Source organism: Aspergillus multicolor (assembly GCF_047715735.1).
Source record: "Aspergillus multicolor strain CBS 133.54 unplaced genomic scaffold BDW74scaffold_27, whole genome shotgun sequence".
In the NCBI taxonomy this organism is placed as follows: Eukaryota; Fungi; Ascomycota; class Eurotiomycetes; order Eurotiales; family Aspergillaceae; genus Aspergillus; species Aspergillus multicolor.
In genome coordinates this window covers 331876-351668 of record NW_027395978.1, presented here as the reverse complement: position 1 = coordinate 351668, position 19793 = coordinate 331876, and the positions used below count along the sequence as shown (strand labels likewise).

At 49.7% G+C, this 19793-nt stretch overlaps 6 protein-coding genes across 6 annotated transcripts; 3 read left to right on the top strand and 3 right to left on the bottom strand.

Annotated features, from left to right (window-relative positions):
* Positions 1-319: 319 nt before the first annotated feature.
* BDW74DRAFT_68615 (GTPase-activating protein GYP1) lies at positions 320-2993 on the bottom strand. Its single transcript, XM_073733453.1, has 7 exons — positions 2923-2993; positions 2767-2869; positions 2587-2706; positions 2032-2522; positions 1092-1975; positions 926-1018; positions 320-875 (listed from the first exon to the last, which is right to left on the bottom strand). Exons 2-7 carry the CDS (start codon positions 2817-2819, stop codon positions 711-713), a joined length of 1806 nt encoding a protein of 601 aa, XP_073580673.1. The 5' UTR covers positions 2820-2869; positions 2923-2993; the 3' UTR covers positions 320-710.
* A 1769-nt stretch (positions 2994-4762) lies between these two features.
* On the top strand, positions 4763-5187 carry BDW74DRAFT_68552 (uncharacterized protein). The gene has a single exon (XM_073733450.1). The coding sequence runs from the start codon at positions 4870-4872 to the stop codon at positions 5122-5124; it is 255 nt and encodes an 84-aa protein (XP_073580672.1). The 5' UTR covers positions 4763-4869; the 3' UTR covers positions 5125-5187.
* Positions 4916-6785, top strand: BDW74DRAFT_68542 (heterogeneous nuclear ribonucleoprotein HRP1). Its single transcript, XM_073733448.1, has 4 exons — positions 4916-5212; positions 5278-5441; positions 5497-6505; positions 6564-6785. The coding sequence occupies exons 1-4, from the start codon at positions 5176-5178 to the stop codon at positions 6698-6700; spliced, it is 1347 nt and encodes a 448-aa protein (XP_073580671.1). The 5' UTR covers positions 4916-5175; the 3' UTR covers positions 6701-6785.
* A 326-nt stretch (positions 6786-7111) lies between these two features.
* On the top strand, positions 7112-10367 carry BDW74DRAFT_68486 (U4/U6-U5 snRNP complex subunit PRP6). The gene is made up of 4 exons (XM_073733446.1): positions 7112-7526; positions 7632-9927; positions 10015-10193; positions 10282-10367. Exons 1-3 carry the CDS (start codon positions 7144-7146, stop codon positions 10159-10161), a joined length of 2826 nt encoding a protein of 941 aa, XP_073580670.1. The 5' UTR covers positions 7112-7143; the 3' UTR covers positions 10162-10193; positions 10282-10367.
* A 599-nt stretch (positions 10368-10966) lies between these two features.
* BDW74DRAFT_169895 (uncharacterized protein) lies at positions 10967-18468 on the bottom strand (the record flags this gene model as incomplete). The annotated part of the gene is made up of 11 exons (XM_073727072.1): positions 10967-11616; positions 11677-11785; positions 11862-12136; positions 12268-12424; positions 12950-13113; positions 13163-14170; positions 14293-14665; positions 14743-16077; positions 16520-18226; positions 18308-18362; positions 18449-18468. 11 exons carry the CDS (start codon positions 18466-18468, stop codon positions 10967-10969), a joined length of 5853 nt encoding a protein of 1950 aa, XP_073580669.1.
* Positions 18469-18553: 85 nt separating this feature from the next.
* On the bottom strand, positions 18554-19722 carry BDW74DRAFT_159261 (mitochondrial 37S ribosomal protein bS18m). The gene is made up of 3 exons (XM_073725443.1): positions 19534-19722; positions 19241-19473; positions 18554-19169 (listed from the first exon to the last, which is right to left on the bottom strand). The coding sequence occupies exons 1-3, from the start codon at positions 19682-19684 to the stop codon at positions 18969-18971; spliced, it is 585 nt and encodes a 194-aa protein (XP_073580668.1). The 5' UTR covers positions 19685-19722; the 3' UTR covers positions 18554-18968.
* Positions 19723-19793: the final 71 nt, after the last annotated feature.

Sequence of the window (19793 nt, the reverse complement as noted above, 5' to 3'; positions counted from 1 at the left end):
GCTATGCCGGTTGTTAGAATCATTATACTGTCCCTCCTGTCTATCCCATTCCTTTTAATACAAGACAAAATCAGTCCACGGAGTTTGTTTGTTGTACACATCAACTCGCGCCGGGGATTGTCCCGACGGTTTACCTCCCAACAATAAGTTTATAAGTTGTCTGGAGCCTGATATAGCGTGAACCCCTATGGGAAAGGCCGGCTAAGGTTTGTCCACGCTCCTCACTCTCGGACCATTAATGTCATATTATATGCTTGCCCTAGGTAAAGATACATCGCAATATATGAAAACAAGAAGATATTCACACCATCTTGCTCCTACGTCATCCCTGTGATGCTGGACCAGGTATGGCCCTCCCCACGCATACAGTGGCACCTAAACCCGTCTTTCTTCTCGGCGGCGTGTTGCGCAAACTCATCACCGACACCCAATCGGAGGTCTAATCTAACTCTCAAAGGCAACGGACAGCACGATTAACCACTCATTGTGCGCATGCCGATTGGTGGTGCGGGTAAATTTCGATAAGAGCTCGATCAACGGCGGGGTAGAATCGGATATCGAGCGGTGCTTCACTAACTCGTGGGTAGAAATGTAGTCGCGAAGCAACCAAAGCGTTGCGAACTGGATGCTCCAACCTGAAATGGCTAGGTTTCGAGCAAGATCTTGCATGTTAAAGACACGTCAACTATGAGGGCACGGACAAACACCCATCACTGAAAGCCGTTATCTGAGGTGCGGTCTCCTGTGTTAGGACGAAGATGCGCTCGAGAGTCTTGGAAGAGACTTTGCCAGATGAATGCCTCGCTGAGAAGTAGCTCTATATCCTTCTCGGTCCAGTCTCTTGTGGGAAGGGCTTGAAGAAACATCATGATCTCCTAACGAGTCCATCAGAATTTGCCTCTAGTTGAAGACGGCAAGTACATACCTGAAAGTCCATTTTCACCAATCGGTCTGTCCATTTCACCAAGAATGCCGCACACACGTACAGATGGAATCGGGAGAAGCCCTGCTCTTCGGCCTTCACATGGGTTAGATTATCACTTGCCGCCATGAGGAAGGAAGGTTTGCATGGACAAAAAACTGAACCGTACCATATACGTGTCCCACATTCTAATTGTGTTTTGTACGCTCATTTCCCGCATGAGCAAACAGTTCATCCATCGAAAACTAAATTGCATGAACTCCACACCCTCCTGCTCTAAGTGCTTGGCGAGAGTTGCGTCAATACGCATGGTCAGATCCCGCAAGGCTCTCACTTGCCGATGAATACCTGGCTGGGCATAAATGTAGTTATCTTGAATACCATCCAATAGCTTCGTCAGACACCAGAACGAATCTGCTTCTACCGCATCCAATACACTTCGAGGGAGCTGGCCCGGATCCATACCTTCCTCAACGTTGAGATCCGTAACATAAACGCCCAGAAAAACTTGAAAGAGTGGTGTAACAAGGTCGTTTATACCTTGAACATAACCACTAGCCGGGTGTCGAATAGCCCAGACGTATAAGATTCTTTCTAGCGACCGTTGAGTAGCTTCGTAGCTATAGAGTTGGATATGTGGGCTGGTGCGAGGAACATCAATACTAATTTGATGCCATATTGCTTCATCTAGGCCCCGGCCACGTCCGGTACTGGAAAACCGCGAGCTCTCAGTCGTTGCGGCGCCGCTGCGCTCGAAGGCCTGTCGAACCCCGTCCAGATATTCCTTCCTTTTTCGCTCGAGGGTGGCGATACGCCGTTCGCTGTTTGTGGGAAGGTAGCCCAGGAGTAGTTGCCAGGTCATAGCCCGTACTTCGTCCGGGACGCCCGACCAGGCAAGGTTTCGTAATTCTGAAAGAGGCACAGTACTCGCTTGTAAAAGACGCTTAAATTTGTTGATCCTTGATATGCGACTTGCGTGCGCATTAATTTCCTTCTGCTCTGCGTTTTTGGGGGGTACACCATGGTTGATGATGTTCAATGCATTTGCCGGGTCTTTCAGAATATGTTAGGACATTCCACTGATGATCTCAAAAGCAGCTTCGGCGTACCTTTTAGGATCTCTTTATATTGGGGTCGTAGAATCTTACCCTCTCCCTTTCGAGCTGTGGGATACAACGGGATATCGCGTTCCTCGGCAATATCCGAGCTGTTCGCTCGCTGCCTATTGCTTGATATATTGACACCAAGAGTTGACGGCTTGCTCTCGAAGTTCAAAGTTGGTATCTGAGTGTTCTTAGATTGAAATTCACAAGTTTTGCGACTCTCTTTCTTGCGCATGCTCGCAATGCTTGGAAGCCCAAACTCGTCCTCATCGTCCTCATAAACGACATCCTCTCCTGTATCGTCTCCATCATCGGCGAGTGTCCCCACAACGTCATCATGCTTCCAAGCTCCAAGCTCTTGATTCATGATACCAGAGTATGACGCACGCGGAGATGCGACCCAAAACCCAGGTCGGTTACGAGACGGAGATACGCGTGTGGAATTGTGGGACGCCGAACGAGGAGGTGTCCGGGGTCGTGCATGCTGAGGCAATCCACTGTTGGACAACGAAGGATCCGGTCAACAAAGGCGTATGATAGCTCGATTCAAAGGGGACTGACTTCGGGATGTTGGCGTGAGAGTAGGAGGCACCAACGACAAGGTTCTGATCAGGGGAGTCGGGAGTCCTTTGCTGATTTTGGGACACCGACCTGGCTCTCCAGAAAGAGGAAGTCAATTGTCTGTTAGTTCGTTAGGTACCTAAGCGCAATTCTGAGTAAACAATATTGAAGCTTACTTACTCAGAACGGTCTGTATATGGGCGCGGGGAGTAATCAGCCACCTGATTTGACATCGATCCATAGAGAGAGATCTTATGAGGTACGAACCAACCTGAACCATTTCCTTCGCAGGTCTATTTAGTCACCTCCAAGCGAAGACATGGGGAGAGAACGTACCTGCTGCTGCTGTCTCCTAGCAGCCATGATTGTGTGAGAGCGAGGCCACTCGTGCTGCGGAGATGATGTCAACCGAACAGGGTCACAGGTCTGTAGGGGAATTGCGGGGTGCTTTGGTGACACTAATCGTAGTTATCTAATATATGAAGGTAGGTATAAAGTACTGGGTCAGTACTCGAGACAGTAGGACCGCTACACAAACAGCAACTTTTCTACTTTTAAACGTAGGACACAAAATATGAGGGTTGACTGTCGAGGTCGACTCTTGAGGTCTCTTGCCATGCTTGGGAGACCGGTAAATTACCTTACGGAGTACCCTTCTATACTCCATAATCCATATCTGAAGTAGTCCAAATGAAGTCTTGGCTCCGCATGACGCCTCCGGTACAAATGGTAATTTTCCGCACTTCTCCAACACCATTGCTTCCCCTTCCTTGCAATTCTGACTATTCCTTCCTCACTCCAAGGTTCTTTTCTCACCCTTTAGTCTCCGCGTATTTCCTCGTCTTTCCCTGTCAACACCTTACCTTACTCTCATTATTCTATAACCCATTGCTACGAAATCTGTTGCGACTCGCTTCCGGTCAAATCGCTTCAAAAATCTGAGATTCGGACAGCACTGCTCTCCGCCTTTGATCAATTGCAATCGACTATCCCCTTCTTTCTGTCATCAGTAGGCATCGACTCACACTATGGCTGAGCCAGAGGATGTTGAGGAGGATCTTTTTGCCGATTTGTATGCTGCTCGTGCTTACCAGTCTTGCAATAATCCATCTAACCCGCTTTGGCCTCTAGGTACGATGCAGATGAGACAACAAACCAAGCAGCTCCCGCTGGTGGGGCTCCAGTAGCTTCCAACCCTACACCCTCCGATGCGCCAGCTCAAGTTTCAGCGACTTCCGCCATTCAGTCAATCGAAGGATATGGGAATGAGTCTGAAAACACGCATGGTATCTACCAAACCTCTACGTATGAAGGAGGCTATCAAAATGGATCTGGCCTTGACTCGGGGTTTCAAAACCAGACTACTGGTCCAGCAGGAGAGCCGGAGCAGCAGGGAACTGGCATCAAAGAAGATGGGTAAGTTCTCCATTTCAAAAAAAAAAAAAAAAAAGGAATTCCAGTTTTTTGCACTCTCAACACCTTTCCACTCATTGCTTTTGCTGCGCGCTTCATGGCCTGGAGTTGAAGCGTCTTGGAGGCCCTCAAACTCTTTAGTGGACCTCTCTGTCCATGCACATGATGGTGGCGGGCTATACGCTTAGCGTACTGCGTACCACATGCATAATGGCTCATATTTGGCTGTTCTGAGTGGGTTCGCTCTTTGAGGCATGCAAGGTCAGCCGCATTGGGAAGGAGGATGGGATTCTTCCCTCGGATCAAGGTCTTCTGTTGGATGCGACTATTTGTGATAGAATGAATGAGTCCGCGATCGATCTTGGCCAAAAAAGCGACTATCTATCAGAGCCTAGACGCGGCCAGTTATCGGTGGAAGTGCAGCTCTCTTCCTTTCAGGTCTAGCGATGGTAGACCAGCAAGTCAGCATCAGTATGGCAATATCTGGAGGCACATGTCGACATCATAGCTGTACAAGCCTCAATCTCGATCGACTGTTGTACAGCTGATACCATATAGCCTCTTATCGGTATATGATACAGCACAGCCACTGAGGAGTAGCGCCCTCGGTTGGCTAGCTGCGCATAATCGAAGAGTTTACTAGCTTCGGACTCCATAGACAGCAGGCAGAGATACCTTGGTCAGAGAGACAGAGAACAATTGACTTTTTCCGCCCGGCATACCTCTCCCTTGTGGTCTGTCTATTACTCGCATACCCAACCGGTCTCTGGAGCCCACGTCGTTTGATCCTCAAACTGCTGGGTCGACTTGTAATCCAGTGGCTATGAATAAAATCGGAATAGACACCATTTACGCTAGCATACGGACTCGATGGCCAGTCGTGCTAGACCATCAGCTGAAGAATTGAGGGAACATCGAACAAGTCATTTCATGCACCCAGGACTACACCTCCAATACCGAACGATATCTGCTCAGCTGTTGATAAGATCTGAGCCGAGACGCCTTCTTCTTCGCCGTGGACCGTCAGCCATTGCCAGCAATATGCCGCTTATGTGTCTTTTCCTTCACATTTTCCCCTACTTATTACCCTTTGTTTTCACCCCATTTTGTCTTCTGTTTGTTTAATTTGTACTAAAGAGGACAGCCTAGCTAATGTGAGCTACGCGTGGCAGGAAAATGTTCATTGGTGGGTTAAACTGGGAGACAACAGATCGTACGTACCGTCAACGAGCTGGCCTAGCTCTCCTTGAAGATCTTATGTTCTAACTTCCGAGGTAGAATCATTGAAGGAGTACTTCTCGCAATTCGGTGAGGTACAGGAATGTACCGTTATGCGAGACAGTGCAACGGGCCGGTCAAGAGGTTTCGGTTTTTTGACTTTCAGGGACCCTAAGACGGTGAACACTGTGATGGTCAAAGAGCATTATCTAGATGGGAAAATTGTAAGTCTTACCATACTTCATACTGTTACTTGAATGTTTGCTCACGTATCGTCAGATCGATCCGAAACGCGCCATCCCACGTGACGAGCAGGAGAAAACAAGCAAGATCTTCGTTGGTGGTGTAAGCCAAGAGGCCACTGAGCAGGACTTCAAACAGTTCTTTATGCAGTTTGGTCGTGTGATTGATGCAACTTTGATGATTGACAAGGATACCGGCCGCCCTCGTGGCTTTGGCTTTGTGACGTTTGATAGCGAGGCCGCGGTCGAAGCAGCGCTCTCGCGTCCTCTCGACATTCTTGGTAAGCCGATTGAAGTTAAAAAGGCCCAGCCAAGGGGCAATCTACGCGACGACGGAGACCGTGGCCGTCGCGGTAGGGATTTCAGAGATGGTAGCCAAGGTGGATCAGACGGCTCCCAGCAGCAAGCAGGTGTTCAGGGGCAAGGCGGCATGCCCGGCGGGCTCACACCCCAAATGATGGCCCAGTATTGGCAACGCATGCAACAGTACTTTGCTTTGATGCAACAGCAGATGGCAGTGGCCGCAACTCAGGGCCAAGGAATGGGTGCCATGGGAATGGCTGGGATGAATCCGGCTTTGATGCAGCAAATGCAGATGAAGCAGCTGCAGCAGATGCAGATGGGAAACAACCAGCAATCACCAAGCATGAGTCCTCCTGCACAGAGCCCAACTCCACAATCAATGCAAAACATGATGAACCCTGCTATGATGCAACAAATGCAACAGCAGATGCAAAACCAAGGACAGGCAAACAACATGGCGGGGCAAATGGGTATGAGTGGTAATGGAGGTGGAAACATGAACATAAGTGGCAATTATGCCGCCGGAGCTAGAGGAGGACCCGGTTACAATGCCCACGAACAGATTGCTTTTGAACAACAGAAATACGAGCAACAGCAGGCTCGTCGGGCTATGGAAAACCGAGGATTCTCTCCCTATCAGCAAGGTGGTCCGACATCGTGGGAAGGCATGTACGACGAAGTGCCACAGCCCAACATTCCCACGGGTCCCCAGGCCATGAATCGATCGAGTAGCGTGGGACGTGGTACGCATTCTGACACTCGTATTAAGAATTGCTCACCTGTAATGCTAACTCAGTCTAGGTCAAACTCCACAGCCCCAAGGGGCCGCACCTGCAAACGCCCCGACCGGGCCTAAGAATGCTGGGAAGCCCGGCGCCAACTACCGTGGTGGGGGACGTGGAGGCCACCGAGGTTTTCATCCTTACGCGCGTAGCTAGAGCGTTGCATGTATCTGCGCAACGAGCATGCGACTAGCGTTGGCGCGACCTGTAACGGAATACGAACTTCTGTTGTTCATTTCGTTTTACTTTCTCTTGTCTTCCAATCTTTCGATCTCCTGGTGTCTGCCAAAAGATTCTTCTTGTTCTATGATTACTTCTAGTTTGACTATACATCGGTGTTTGGCGGGGTTTGGGGATCGCGGCGCCAATAATGTGCTGATAGTGATAGTCCCAAAACAGTTTGCCGACTTCTCATCAGCAGGTGTGGACGGACTCGTGGAGTGTTGTTTGTAAATTGTAACCCCGTAGTATGTTCAAAGAGATAAGATAACGGAGCGGAACCATCATTTTGCCGCATTGCCTCTTGGGCTAACAGAAACTCCGTAACCATTCAAGTGCAATCTCCGCGTCAAGACCTTGACCTTAAGGGTCTCGTTAGGATGGCGTCCGGTCGGAAGGATTTCCTGAGTCAACCTGCTCCCGAAAACTACGTTGCTGGTTTAGGTCGAGGTGCGACCGGCTTCACCACTCGCTCGGATCTAGGTCCTGCTCGAGAAGGCCCAACTCCAGAACAAATCCAGGCCGCGCTTGCGAAAAGGGCACAGTTACTTGGTGCGGCTCCTCCAACAGCTTATGGCGCATCGCGAGAGAAGGGTAAAGGAGAGGAAAAACCAGCAGAGGAAGAAGAAGATGAACGTTTTCAAGACCCCGATAATGAGGTTGGGCTGTTTGCCTACGGTCAGTTTGACCAGGAGGATGACGAAGCAGATCGCATATACAGAGAGGTAGATGAAAAGATGGATAGGCGGCGCAAAGTACGGAGGTTAGTAAATCGCATACTCCTCTTTCTGTTACGGAATGATTTGTTCATCGGGTTCTACCCCGATTTTCCTTGGATAGATGACCGACTTGATACCTTTCGCCGCAGGGAAGCTCGAGAACGCCTGGAGCAGGAAGAGTATGAACGGAAAAACCCGAAGATCCAGCAGCAATTCGTGGATTTGAAGCGGTCTCTCGCTTCGGTGTCGGAAGACGAATGGGCAAACCTCCCCGAAGTGGGCGATCTTACGGGAAAGAACAGACGAACGAAGCAGAATCTACGTATGCAACAACGTTTCTACGCGGTTCCTGATAGTGTGCTCGCAAATGCGAGAGACTCCACCCAGTTTGATACAACTGTTGCCGATGATGGATCACAGACCGACCCAAGTGCAGATGGGACAGACGGGATGATAACGAATTTTGCCAACATCAGTGCTGCTCGTGACAAGGTCTTGCAGGTTCGACTGGACCAGGCGGCAATGGGTTCATCCGGAGATGCAGCGTCTGGGAGTGCGACCAGCATCGATCCTAAGGGCTATCTTACGAGTCTTACACAATCGGAACTAAAGGCAGGCGAAATTGAAGTTGGTGATGTCAAACGCGTGCGCGTCTTGCTGGAATCTGTGACAAGGACGAACCCCAAACATGCCCCTGGGTGGATTGCGCTCGCGCGATTGGAGGAGCTCGCGGGAAGGATTGTTACTGCACGGAATATGATTGCAAAGGGCTGTGAACTCTGCCCGAAAAGCGAAGACGCCTGGCTTGAGAACATCCGTCTGAACGAAGGGCATAATGCTAAAGTCATTGCCGCGAATGCCATTAAGAATAACGACCACTCTACCCGGCTCTGGATCGAAGCCATGAGATTGGAAACTGAGCCACGGGCAAAGAAGAATGTCCTGAGACAAGCTATTCTCCATATACCCCAGTCCGTCACAATCTGGAAGGAGGCCGTCAACCTCGAAGAAGACCCCGCAGACGCACGCCTGCTGCTCGCCAAAGCGGTTGAGATGATACCGCTCTCTGTTGAGTTATGGCTGGCGCTTGCGCGCCTCGAGACACCGGAAAATGCGCAAAAAGTTCTGAATGCTGCACGAAAAGCTGTCCCTACAAGCCATGAGATTTGGATTGCTGCTTCCCGACTACAAGAGCAAATGGGAACATTTGACAAAGTAAATGTCATGAAGCGAGCTGTGCAATCACTGGCAAGGGAGAATGCTATGCTCAAAAGGGAGGAATGGATAGCAGAAGCTGAGAAATGCGAAGAGGAGGAGGCAATTCTTACCTGCAGCGCGATTATTCGGGAGACGCTCGGATGGGGGCTAGATGAAGATGATGACCGGAAAGACATCTGGATGGATGATGCGAAGGCGAGCATTGCGAGAGGAAAGTACGAAACAGCGAGGGCTATCTACGCGTACGCGCTGCGTGTCTTTGTCAATCGCCGATCAATCTGGATGGCGGCTGCGGACCTCGAACGTAACCATGGGACGAAAGAGGCGTTATGGCAAGTCCTTGAAAAAGCAGTAGAGGCTTGTCCTCAGAGCGAAGAGTTATGGTTACAGCTTGCAAAGGAGAAGTGGCAATCTGGAGAAATTGACGATGCAAGACGGGTGCTCGGTCGTGCTTTCAACCAGAACCCTAACAACGAAGATATTTGGCTAGCCGCAGTCAAGTTGGAGGCGGACGCCAGGCAAACGGATCAGGCTCGGGAACTTCTTGCGACGGCTCGACGTGAAGCAGGAACAGATCGCGTGTGGATAAAGAGCGTTGCTTTTGAACGGCAACTGCATAATATTGATGATTCGCTCGACTTGGTTAACCAAGGTCTCCAATTGTACCCTAAGGCAGACAAGCTCTGGATGATGAAGGGTCAACTATATGAGTCCCAGAACAAGCTCCCTCAGGCTCGCGAGGCTTACGGAACTGGTACCAAGGCATGTCCCAAGTCTGTCCCTCTTTGGCTATTGGCTTCAAGACTGGAAGAAAAGGCTGGTGCAGTGGTTAGAGCCCGATCGGTGCTTGATAGAGCTCGTCTAGCGGTTCCCAGTAGCCCCGAACTCTGGACCGAGAGTGTTCGAGTTGAACGACGAGCAAATAACCTTCCTCAGGCCAAGGTTCTGATGGCAAGAGCATTGCAAGAAATTCCGTCGTCGGGGCTACTATGGAGTGAAAGTATCTGGCACCTCGAACCACGCTCGCAGCGCAAGGCGCGAAGTCTAGAAGCAATCAAGAAGGTTGATAATGACCCGATCCTCTTTGTCACGGTCGCGCGAATCTTCTGGTTAGAACGCCGACTAGAGAAAGCTATGACCTGGTTCGAAAAGGCGATTGTATCAAATAGTGACTTTGGCGACGCCTGGGCTTGGTATTACAAGTTCCTGCTGCAGCATGGTACAGATGTATGTTTTATCCCTCTTCATTGCACCCTCTCCCATTTTCCACCGTGCACCAAAGAAGAACTTACACTAACGGCCCACCACTCACAGGAAAAACGCGCCGACGTTATCTCGAAGTGTGTACTTTCCGAGCCGAAGCATGGTGAAATATGGCAAGCTGTCGCCAAGGATCCTGTCAACGCGTATAAATCAACCGAGGATATTCTGAAGTTGGTTGCAGACAGTCTTGCTCAGTAAAAGACGCAGTAGCAGCGGCTGTTCTCGATCGTGTATGCTATCCTTCTTCTTATTATTAGCATAAGTCTCTTCCTAATGGGCATTTTGGGATGATCTAACCGAGAGCTCAATGAATCATAGCACAATTCTTCCCTTTGGCCTTTTATTGTGGCACTACAGTCAGTCTATCAGCTGTGTAGAGGGATGAAGCTACATGGCATACTCTATGATGGCGAGGGTCACTGTTAATGTTCTAGATACCATCAACCCGCCAAATAGGTAGGTCTAAAGGGCTCAGTGCAAAGGCTGAGCGTACAGGATTAGGAATCGGATTTTAGTAATTCATGAAGCCATCGCCCATGTATTTAGTGTATATGGGCTCGCTCATGGGAAAGGGTGAAAAGGACAGTAGAGTAAAAAGCGTCGGCACTCAGCCAAACCTCTGTCATGTTACTGCGGGTACCAAATATTCGCTGTTTATAAAGAGCCCTGCGGGTTGGGTTCCCTTTGGACTTGCGGTCCGCTCATGGCGTCTGGAAAATGTGATGTAGTAGATGCCCGTCTGAGTGCGGTGGCCGTGCTCTTGGTTATTGTGAGAAAAGAGCGAGTGTAGAGGGAAGTACAACGCAATCTAAATCCAATCCAAAAAAAGCACCAGACAATACCACAGAGCCTGTGGATACTCCAAAACTCCCAGGACGCCTTTGCCTTTTCGCAGGCTAAAATGCTGCAGTGGCCTATCTAGACCAGGAAGTCGGTAACATAAAGAAAGAAGGTGCAAGAAAACCTCGAGATGGGATGAGCAAAGCGAGAGTGAGGGAGTTGATCAAGAGGCCATTGATAAACATTCGTCCAGCAAAGAACTTAAATGTTGGTGATCGCCTGACGTGGCCCCCTCCCAACCCCAATCTGCTCCGTCTATATCCATTTCGTCCACCATGTTCATGGGCGCTGCGTCATTCATATCATCAAAACGATCTCGCTTGTCAGCCTCTAGCTCGTCTTCGAGGTAGCCTCCCATGATCTGGTCCACAAGTAATGGCATATGACTTAAAACTCCGCTTCCGAGTTCTAGTGAAAGTCGGAGATCGCGAACCCCAAGGGAGCTGCGAGTACTCGCTTCCTTAGCTTCGACAGGAAGCAGCCCAGTTGCACCGTCTTTGGCAATTTCACCACGAGTAAATGCTAACTCTTCGCGCTCCAGTTGCTGCTTATATGACCGTTTCATCATACCATTGATGGTACCAGAAGGGCCATTAGATCTTGTGCGGGCAAACACGACTGAAAGCACCTCCTTAACAAATGTCTCTGTTGCGATCGCCATGAACTCGGCGCATGCGACACTCGCACCATTAACGACCGACTCTTCGTAGCAGATAGGGGTCATTCGGGCGTGTATTGATTCAGCGTCCGGGAACTCGCCGGTTTCTGATGCGAGTGGCTGCGCATAACGTTTTCGGACTTCTAACTCCCAATCTGTGCAGAAGTACTGTAAGTCTCAATTGTGAGATGTAGCCGTGGAGAATCTCTACTCACTCGTCATGTTTAAGCCGCCGGCGCTTGCTGGGACCTGACTTGGTAATTTTATCTGCTTAGCCAGGTGATAATCCTCCAGTTCATGCCGTACTGTTTCTTGGGGTTCGTGCTGATTGCAAACACGAATCGTTAGCTATTCCTGGCTCATACGGAGTGGGCACATCTGGATATCGAACGTAGCTCACCTCTGGGATCGCTTTGATCCGTCGGCGATCTCTTGGAGGTAACTGCATAACCTCCGTCTTGAGTCGCTGCTCGGCGGCATCCCCAGAGGTTGGTTTCGATACCACGGACGGCTTGTCGTTCGCCGATACCCAATTAGCAACTCCATGGTCGGGGAGATCTCTTGTAAGATTGGCAATAATCGCGCACACGAAGTTATTATGGAGGTGTTCGATTTTCTGATCGGCGCATATTATCGGATCAATGCGCGATGCGAGCTCATCTTGATTCAATTGTCCTGTGGAAGAGAGAAAAGACTAGTCAGTACGTACTTCGTACATGGCCATGATGAGCTGCTTTAAGCCGGTGCTAGGCGCATACCTAGTAGAAAGAGAGTGGTGGCCTCCTTGTACTCAGCCCATTTGTCACCCCCAATTGCGCTTCTAAGCTCAATATAGGTAGGTCCCAAATCCAGTCGCGACACAGATATCAGCGCTTTTGATTTCTGAGCCGGTGCGGTGCTTTTCGACGAGTTTACCGCGGGAGCAGAGTCTTCTGTCCGGCTCAAAGCCGCAGGGTCGATCTGCTGCATGGTCGGGGGATGATGTGAGGCTCGCGGAGACGCGACGGGCTGCGTGAAGCCGAGGAGGCAGATAATTAGAGCTTCATGAAGGGAAAGACATTCCAAGGGGCGGAATAACACAGTAAATAGGCCCTAGACGATAGAAGTGCTCAGAAATAGATCAAATCGAGCTTAAGAAAGCTGCAAGGTGATGGACGGGGGTGCGTAGAGTTGGGGGAAGGAGGTTTGAATTTCTGGGGCCGCATTCATCGTTTCTCCCCGCCAAACCAACTTACTGTAGAGTATAACTGCATACATACCTCTAGCCTTCAAAGCAGACTATCTCCTCATGGCATTACGACGTGACTATCAACTAATGGGCTTCATATCTATTCTATGCATATAGTTTCACTGCATCCTCATCGAGAACCCCAAACAGGCGTCCGACCTCCTCCGATATCCCCTCTATTTCCTTCGATAATTGCCCGGTCACCAATACTGGCCCTTATGTTAGAGTTGCTTTGGGTGCATAGAAATTGAGCAGGACACACCGTAAGCGTATAACAATGAATAATCCTCGTCCGCGGAGGATTGGGAGACTTCTGGATCTTTACGATAATGAAAAAGACGGGAAAGCAGCCGGTCTCGCGCATGCTCAACATTGGGGAGGTTATCATTCAAAGGATACTGCAGCTTCATGGAAGAAGCCATGACTGAGAACAGAATTAGTTCGGTAAATGCAGAGCATTTGGGTCCACTCACAGGATAATAAATGGCTGATGCGGGAGGACAAATGCCCTCTTTCTCGAGCGGTATAGTCAAGAATGGCCAGTTCACCTCGCGAAGCGGTCAAATTCTTGGCCAGCTCGAGGTTCATGGCTACAAAGGCGTCCACTATGCTTCGCGTGTACACAAGAAGGTTAGTATAAGCCGCATCCGGAAACGCTTGCTTCAGTTGGAATTCAGACCGTGCTGAGGCCTGAAGAGATTCAAGATGGGCTAAAAATCGCTCAACTTCAAGCTTATCCCTCGCAGTCATGAATTCAGTCGGCTGTTTGGAAATATGAGTCGCAGATAGCGGCCCAGACTTCCAGATCAGACTCAAACGGAGCCATAACAAGGCGAGTCCGTCCTTCAGTCTCTTCCGTGCGCTAATGGGCCAGATTAGCCTGGTAATGATGATACCCCAGATGCAACCGGAGAACACGGCTACAACCCGATGAAGCGCAATTTCAGTAATAACTGGGCTGTCTCCCCCCTCGTCTTGATCATCCTGGCCGTCTTGTTGAGTGAGTGAGTAGGCGTATAGAACAGAGAGGTTGTATGTAAGCATGATAAAGCGACCCATGGGACCCTGCCGTTTAACGATAATGATGTAGGCTGTCCACGTAGCCATCAACCAACCTAAAAATGCGAGACCAAATGCGTTCCCGTCCGTGATATACCACGACAGTATAGCACATACCGCACCGAGACATGTACCTAGGAAACGTGCATATCCGGTGGTGTTGGAGGACCCAATGGTCATTGAGCAAACTAACATGTAAGATAGCAAACCCCACTCCCCTCGCCAATGCGAGTAAATTGGTCGAGTCGAAGCGATGAAGGATGGCCAAGCATAGAGTGCTGCACCGGTGCCGACCTTGATAGCAAATTTCATATCATCTCGACGGAACACGCCGAGTGATTTCCATATCTGATATCCGAATCTAGTCTTCGCGAATGGCTTCCCAGATTTGGAATGACCATTTTGAGGATGTGAAGAGTCATCTAGGGGCAGCGGAAGAGCAATGGCGCTCCTCAGAGGGCTCGACTCAATTAACGGTTGACCTTAGTGGCGATCAGTCAAGGCCCATGGCGATGCGCCAAAAGGTCGATGTGGCATAACTTACCGGAGAGCTTTCTCCTCCGCCCAGAGTCTCTTTTACGCCAAAACTTCAACCAAGTCCAAGATCTTCCAAGGGGTCGTTCTTCAGACTCAAGCTGTAACTCATCCAGGATGGAAAGCAATTCTTTCAACTGCTCGCCAAATTCCAACAGCGAGAAACTGAAATGCCCACAACTTGCGGCGACTTCTTCGAGGTCTGCTTCAATCTCAAGGGTTCTGACTTTGAAAATATCTTTTTGCCGGTATATAGTCTTCAGCGCTTCTTCTCTGGACACCTTATAGAGCTCAAGAGCGCGGTCTAGGCTAGTGCTGAACCTGCTGTCGATGGAGACCTTATACTGCGGAGCGGGCCCAAAGGGAATTTCCCTGAATATCTCCTTCAGCGTGAAAGCAAGTGATCTCTGCCAATAATTAGCATGTTTCCTTTGTGTCACGTGTTCGCAGTTAAGCTCACCATGGAGGGTCCCAAATGGTCTATAAATATGGCGAATATATCAGCAGGAATGAGGGTAACTCCAGCCTCAGATTCTGATGTCTGTCGGCGACTTAGGGTTGGCCGAAGGACGTCAGATTCCAATACTTCTTCCTCCGGTCTCTCATCAATTGGTTCTAGGTAAGCTCGATCCTCGAGTATTGACCATGGACTCAATGGCCTGTAGCATTCAGAGCCGTGACGGTGTGACTCCTCACTTCGTGGCTGCGGCGAGTTAACAGGTTTGGTTTGTCTAAGTAATTGAAACTGTAAAGAAGCAGCACTGCGCAATCCTCCCATGTTATGAGTTATATCCTGAACCCAACGGACGAGATTCTTCTCCAATCTGTACTCCTTTTCCGTGCCTCTTACATAGTGCTCGAGTTTAGCTTCTTTGACGAGAGAGTCAAGTTGACAATATGCCTTCTTGTGTTGTGCGGCTGCGTCAACGAATTCTTTACCCTGAAGCTCTTCTTCAGAACCGCTCAGGAAGCTTTCTGTGATCAGAGCCAGCATAGTCGCCATCGACTTAGTGACGTTCGTGAGGTTTGACCGCAACTTTTGTCGAGCAGAGATGGGAAATATAAAGAACGATACAGCCATCGTAGCAGTCACTCCCATGATAATCATTTTCAAGACCTGGGAAATTTTCGCAAATGATAAGTCTCCAGCTTGTACTGCACCTTCTTTCGTCAAGACACTGATCGTCGAAAGCGAGGCCAACGAGCATGCAACATTGACGAGCGGGTCGCTTAGCCTCTGCTTTGTCCAACCGATGAAGCCCAGTCCGCCTCCACAGAACACAATAAGGACAATCGCATGTCCCAGTGGAAGCAAGTCTAGCGTGTCCTGGAAGAACATTGCAATGCACATACTTGTGACTGAGACGAAGGCCGTGTAGATAAAGGCTAGGAATGCACAGATCAAGGCCTTGAACATACTCCCTTGCGATCGAGCTGGGTGGAAATACACCGTTATGGTGGCAACCATGTGCTTGCTATCCTGGTGACCAAGCAGCGCTGTGAGCACCGGTACGAAGGTCGCTAGAGATCCAATCAAATATGCCAGACTGCATTTCAGAACTCCTATTCCAAGCTCCGATGAAATAAATTGTCGCGTCAAGTACCATTGTTCCCAAAACTTCCCTCTTACTCGCAGAACGAGGCCCTCTGGAGGAGGAGGAATCTCCCCAGAAAGAAGACCGCGTCGTTCTTCATCGTCAGGTCGGCCGTTGGAATCTGCGTGCGAGTTTCGTAATTGCACCAAGCCCTTGAGTCGCTGACCAGTTTTTGGAAGGATAAATGTCGCATGGCGAAGCTAACGTAAGTTACGCTTTTTAGCCAGGCGCTTCAAGTTCATGGCTTGCGACTTACCATCTGCAAGCGAAGGAGGCGTTGGGAGCTGCTCGATGAGTTCCCAGACACAGACATGGTCTCATCTCATTTTCGCTGGGTTGGGTGCCTGGGCTTTTGAGCCAGCGCTGTCGACAGGCGAGAAAAGAAGCTCCGCGTTCGCCCAGATCGGGCGCCGGCTGATCGGTGACGACTTGGTCGGTGCTTTGGTCTGCCTTTGAAGCATGGCGCAGCCGCAGCCTTAATCTTATTGCTACGTCTTTTGCACGTGTGACACGCACCTTGCCGACAGGTCCAAGGATCATCTATCGTATGTTTTCATGGTCTGCAATAGCTAAAATATGCCTATACAGGTGTCTGCTTATACAAGTGTCTATCTATCATTTCAGCCCTTCCACCTGCCACACTTTGACCGCTGCATCGGCTCCAGCGGAAGCCACTTTGGAGCCCCCAGCTATCCACGCAACACCGTTAACACCTTCTTTATGAGCGTTAGACACCTGCAGCCAGTCTCCCGGATTTGTCAGGCTCCAAACAAAAATGTTCGTGTCCAACCCACCACTGACGATATGGGCACCATTTGCGTTCCAGGAAATAGAGGTAATTCGCGATGTGTGTGCCGTCCAGCGGTCATTCACCAGGCTGCCATCCGAAACCTTGTATACAAGCACTCGCCCTCGAGAGTCACCAATAGCAAGGTTGGAACCGTCTGGCGAGAAAGCCAGGGCAGACACCACGTCACGCGACGCCTTGAAATCTCGCTGCGGCGTCAGAGATGATCCAGATATATCGCAGATCTGAACAGTCGAATCTTCTCCCCCAATTGCTGCCACGCTGCCCTGAGCCGCCACAGCGGTTACGGAGAAATTCGTTGTGAAGTTGCCAACTTTCTGCCCATCTTTGTGGATCTCTATGTTTTCGGAATTGGCCACTAGAACGGTCCCGTCTCCGGCTGCGATTCCTTTGGGTTGTCCAGACAACTTGGAAGAGCTTCCAGAGTACGTTTTGGAGCCAATGTCCACGGAACGAATGGTATCATCCCAGGCAACGCTATAGATCCTCCCAGCGCCTTCCTGAGTCGATGTTAGACCTGCGATATACGACGATGAGCCTTCTCCTTCGATTGTCTCCGCTTTGCCAGTAGGCACATCCCAACCGCACACTCTTCCGTCGAAACTTCCCGTCCATAGTGTTTCATCGGCACCACTAAATCCGGGCGTAGTCAAGGACGTGATGTTCTTTTGATGACCCTGGATTATTTGTCGCGGCTCCGGTGTACCTTCAACAAGGTAATTGAGGTCACCGCTCAATGACAAACTGATAAGCAGGTTGTCGCTCCTGCCTGGGGGCCAAACCACGCCGACTTGCTGATTCAAGAAGTTGGTGTTTCCTTCGCCACCTATTTTCCAATTCTGTGTGACCTTTCCTGCCTCGGCATCCCAAATTTTGACAGTCTTGTCAGCACTTGCGGTGACGAACTTGCGCGAATCCCTAGACCATGACACCGCGAAGATACTTCCCTTGTGTTCCGCTTCCCCAATCTGGCCTTTTACCTCCCCAGTTCTACCGTCGTATAACCAAATTTTCTTGTCAGCACCAACACTGACTAAAGTAGAGCCATCGGGACTGAAGCCAACGCCGTAAATGTAATTGGTGTGTTTGTCACGGATGCCAGTATTAAACTTGAACGGTGTCCCATGGTAGAAGACCACGTTTTTATCGTCGCCGGCGGCAGCTGCACGTAGTGGGCGCTGCTGGCGGATTGAAACCGCGTTGATTGCTTGGGTGTGTCCGCTGATTTCGCCCACAGTATTGCCGCTATCCCAAGTGATGCAGTGGCCGTATCTTTGCTTCCCATCTCCTACTGCAATTATCCGCTGAGAATCACCGTCCCACGCAAGATCATTGATTCGGCCATTGACGATGCTGTATTCGCCCTTGGTAATCCCTTCACCGACGCAATCCCAGACTCTAACTATACCACTTGCATCGCCGCTAGCGACATAGAACCCCGAGGGTGAGAAACGGGCAACGGTTGTTTGCACTTTGTGCTCGGTGTATTGACGTGCAACTGCGGGGTCATCGATGGATCGGAGAAAGATGGATTTATTTGACTGTCAGAAGAGGGGCCTTCCGGGTTAGACGAATGTCCAGTGCAGTGCGTGAGAGGATGCCCGCGAGTGGCTACGACATACCGCATATGCAAGACGTTCGCCTTTAGCATCAGAAGATAGCTGGGTGGGCTGTCCCCTTGTGGTGGAGGGGCTGGCAGCCCAGATGGCCTCTTTAAGAGCAAAAATCAGTAAATCGCATGCCAAAAGCTTCAAAAAGATTACCAACCATTTTTGATTGACATGTTATACAGCTATATGGTGAGACAAGTTGGTTGAGGCAGCTGGGTCCAGGAAAAGGCGGGGATGAAGATGTAAGAGAGGGGGCTGGCTGGAGCTCTGTTTACCCGCTCGCTGCTCGGCGTGGATTAGATCGTCATCGTGCAAACTGCCCCAGTTAAATTTGTCCTAGGTGGGAAGATAAGAATACATCAGACTGCTCACAAATGTCAACAGTAATCAGGTTCAGGGTTATAGCATTAAATACAAAGCTCAACAATTACTTAATATCTTGAGTTATTCAGGGTGTCCATGTTTGAATATCGCTGCCTAAATTGATGTTATAACAAGTATATTAAATGCTCATAAACTTACAATGTGCAAATATATGGTTCTTATGGTACATTAGTCTCCAGTGTCAGCATCCATGATGTTAACAGTGAGAATATAAAGTGGTACGCCTTGTTGACGAGGATGAGGTGGTGGAAATCCCAGTTAGGTCATCTAGGAATCCCTTTTTTTTCCCTCAGAAAAGAGTGCCATCAGTCCTGACCTTCAGTTCTGCAAGAATTTCTGGGTGACGGTGCACACTTGGCATCAAGCCAACACCAATTGCTCTTCGGATTGCCTTCGCAAGTTTTCGCTGATTCACGCCGCGTAGGCCAGTCACTTTCCTGTGCTTTATACGTCCCATTTCTGTCATATATTCAGACATGATGGAAAAGTTCTGATGCGGAATAAGAATGTAAGTCCAAGTTTCAGTCTTCAAAAAGCGGTCTTCCAACGGCCGATGCGTACCTTGTAGACATCTAAGGGGTTGAGATCAACAGCATCAAAGACGTCTGACGTCGGAGGGTTGCGCTTTTTCCATTTCTTCATTTCGGCAGGGCTGAGGTCGTGGGGGGAATAGATATCACCAGACTTCCATTCTCGCGTTTGATATTGTTCCATAGCTCGGTTCTCGGTAGCCGTTCTCTGTTCCTCAATCAAGGACCAGCGGTTGCCACGACGCGTCGGCAATCTTCCAGGTCCTAATTTTTGGCGGATTAGCATTTGATCATGGCATTTGGGATAGAATTGTATGAGCGTACCAGAGCCCGGCTTAGCAGAACCTATGATAGATCCGATGGAATCTTTAACAGATTTGGCAGGGTTGGACACGGTCGAACTGGTACGATAAGCGCATCGCACGGCCGGTGCAAGTGCCCGTGCGGACGCAGAATTAAATAGAGGAAACGACATGTTGTGTGCAAGTTGAGGCGATAATAAGTGGTTGAGATGGAGATGAATGGAGGATGGTCGGATTTCTCTCCTGGACGCCAAGACCTCCCGCATTTTTCGATCGCAGCTG

Excerpts from the sequence above, each read along its gene's own strand:
- BDW74DRAFT_68615 (XM_073733453.1), bottom strand. The coding sequence starts at position 2,819 with ATGTCAAATCAGGTGGCTGATTACTCCCCGCGCCCATATACAGACCGT. Across the intron at positions 2,523-2,586 it reads TCTCACGCCAACATCCCGAA|TGGATTGCCTCAGCATGCAC; the intron begins GTCAGTCCCCTT and ends GTTGTCCAACAG. Across the intron at positions 1,019-1,091 it reads GAATGTGGGACACGTATATG|GCCGAAGAGCAGGGCTTCTC; the intron begins GTACGGTTCAGT and ends ACCCATGTGAAG.
- BDW74DRAFT_68552 (XM_073733450.1), top strand. The coding sequence starts at position 4,870 with ATGGCCAGTCGTGCTAGACCATCAGCTGAAGAATTGAGGGAACATCGA.
- BDW74DRAFT_68542 (XM_073733448.1), top strand. The coding sequence starts at position 5,176 with ATGTTCATTGGTGGGTTAAACTGGGAGACAACAGATC. Across the intron at positions 5,442-5,496 it reads ATTATCTAGATGGGAAAATT|ATCGATCCGAAACGCGCCAT; the intron begins GTAAGTCTTACC and ends ACGTATCGTCAG. Across the intron at positions 6,506-6,563 it reads ATCGAGTAGCGTGGGACGTG|GTCAAACTCCACAGCCCCAA; the intron begins GTACGCATTCTG and ends AACTCAGTCTAG.
- BDW74DRAFT_68486 (XM_073733446.1), top strand. The coding sequence starts at position 7,144 with ATGGCGTCCGGTCGGAAGGATTTCCTGAGTCAACCTGCTCCCGAAAAC. Across the intron at positions 7,527-7,631 it reads AGGCGGCGCAAAGTACGGAG|GGAAGCTCGAGAACGCCTGG; the intron begins GTTAGTAAATCG and ends CTTTCGCCGCAG. Across the intron at positions 9,928-10,014 it reads TGCTGCAGCATGGTACAGAT|GAAAAACGCGCCGACGTTAT; the intron begins GTATGTTTTATC and ends CACCACTCACAG.
- BDW74DRAFT_159261 (XM_073725443.1), bottom strand. The coding sequence starts at position 19,684 with ATGTCGTTTCCTCTATTTAATTCTGCGTCCGCACGGGCACTTGCACCG. Across the intron at positions 19,474-19,533 it reads TTCTGCTAAGCCGGGCTCTG|GACCTGGAAGATTGCCGACG; the intron begins GTACGCTCATAC and ends GCCAAAAATTAG. Across the intron at positions 19,170-19,240 it reads ACCCCTTAGATGTCTACAAG|AACTTTTCCATCATGTCTGA; the intron begins GTACGCATCGGC and ends ATTCCGCATCAG.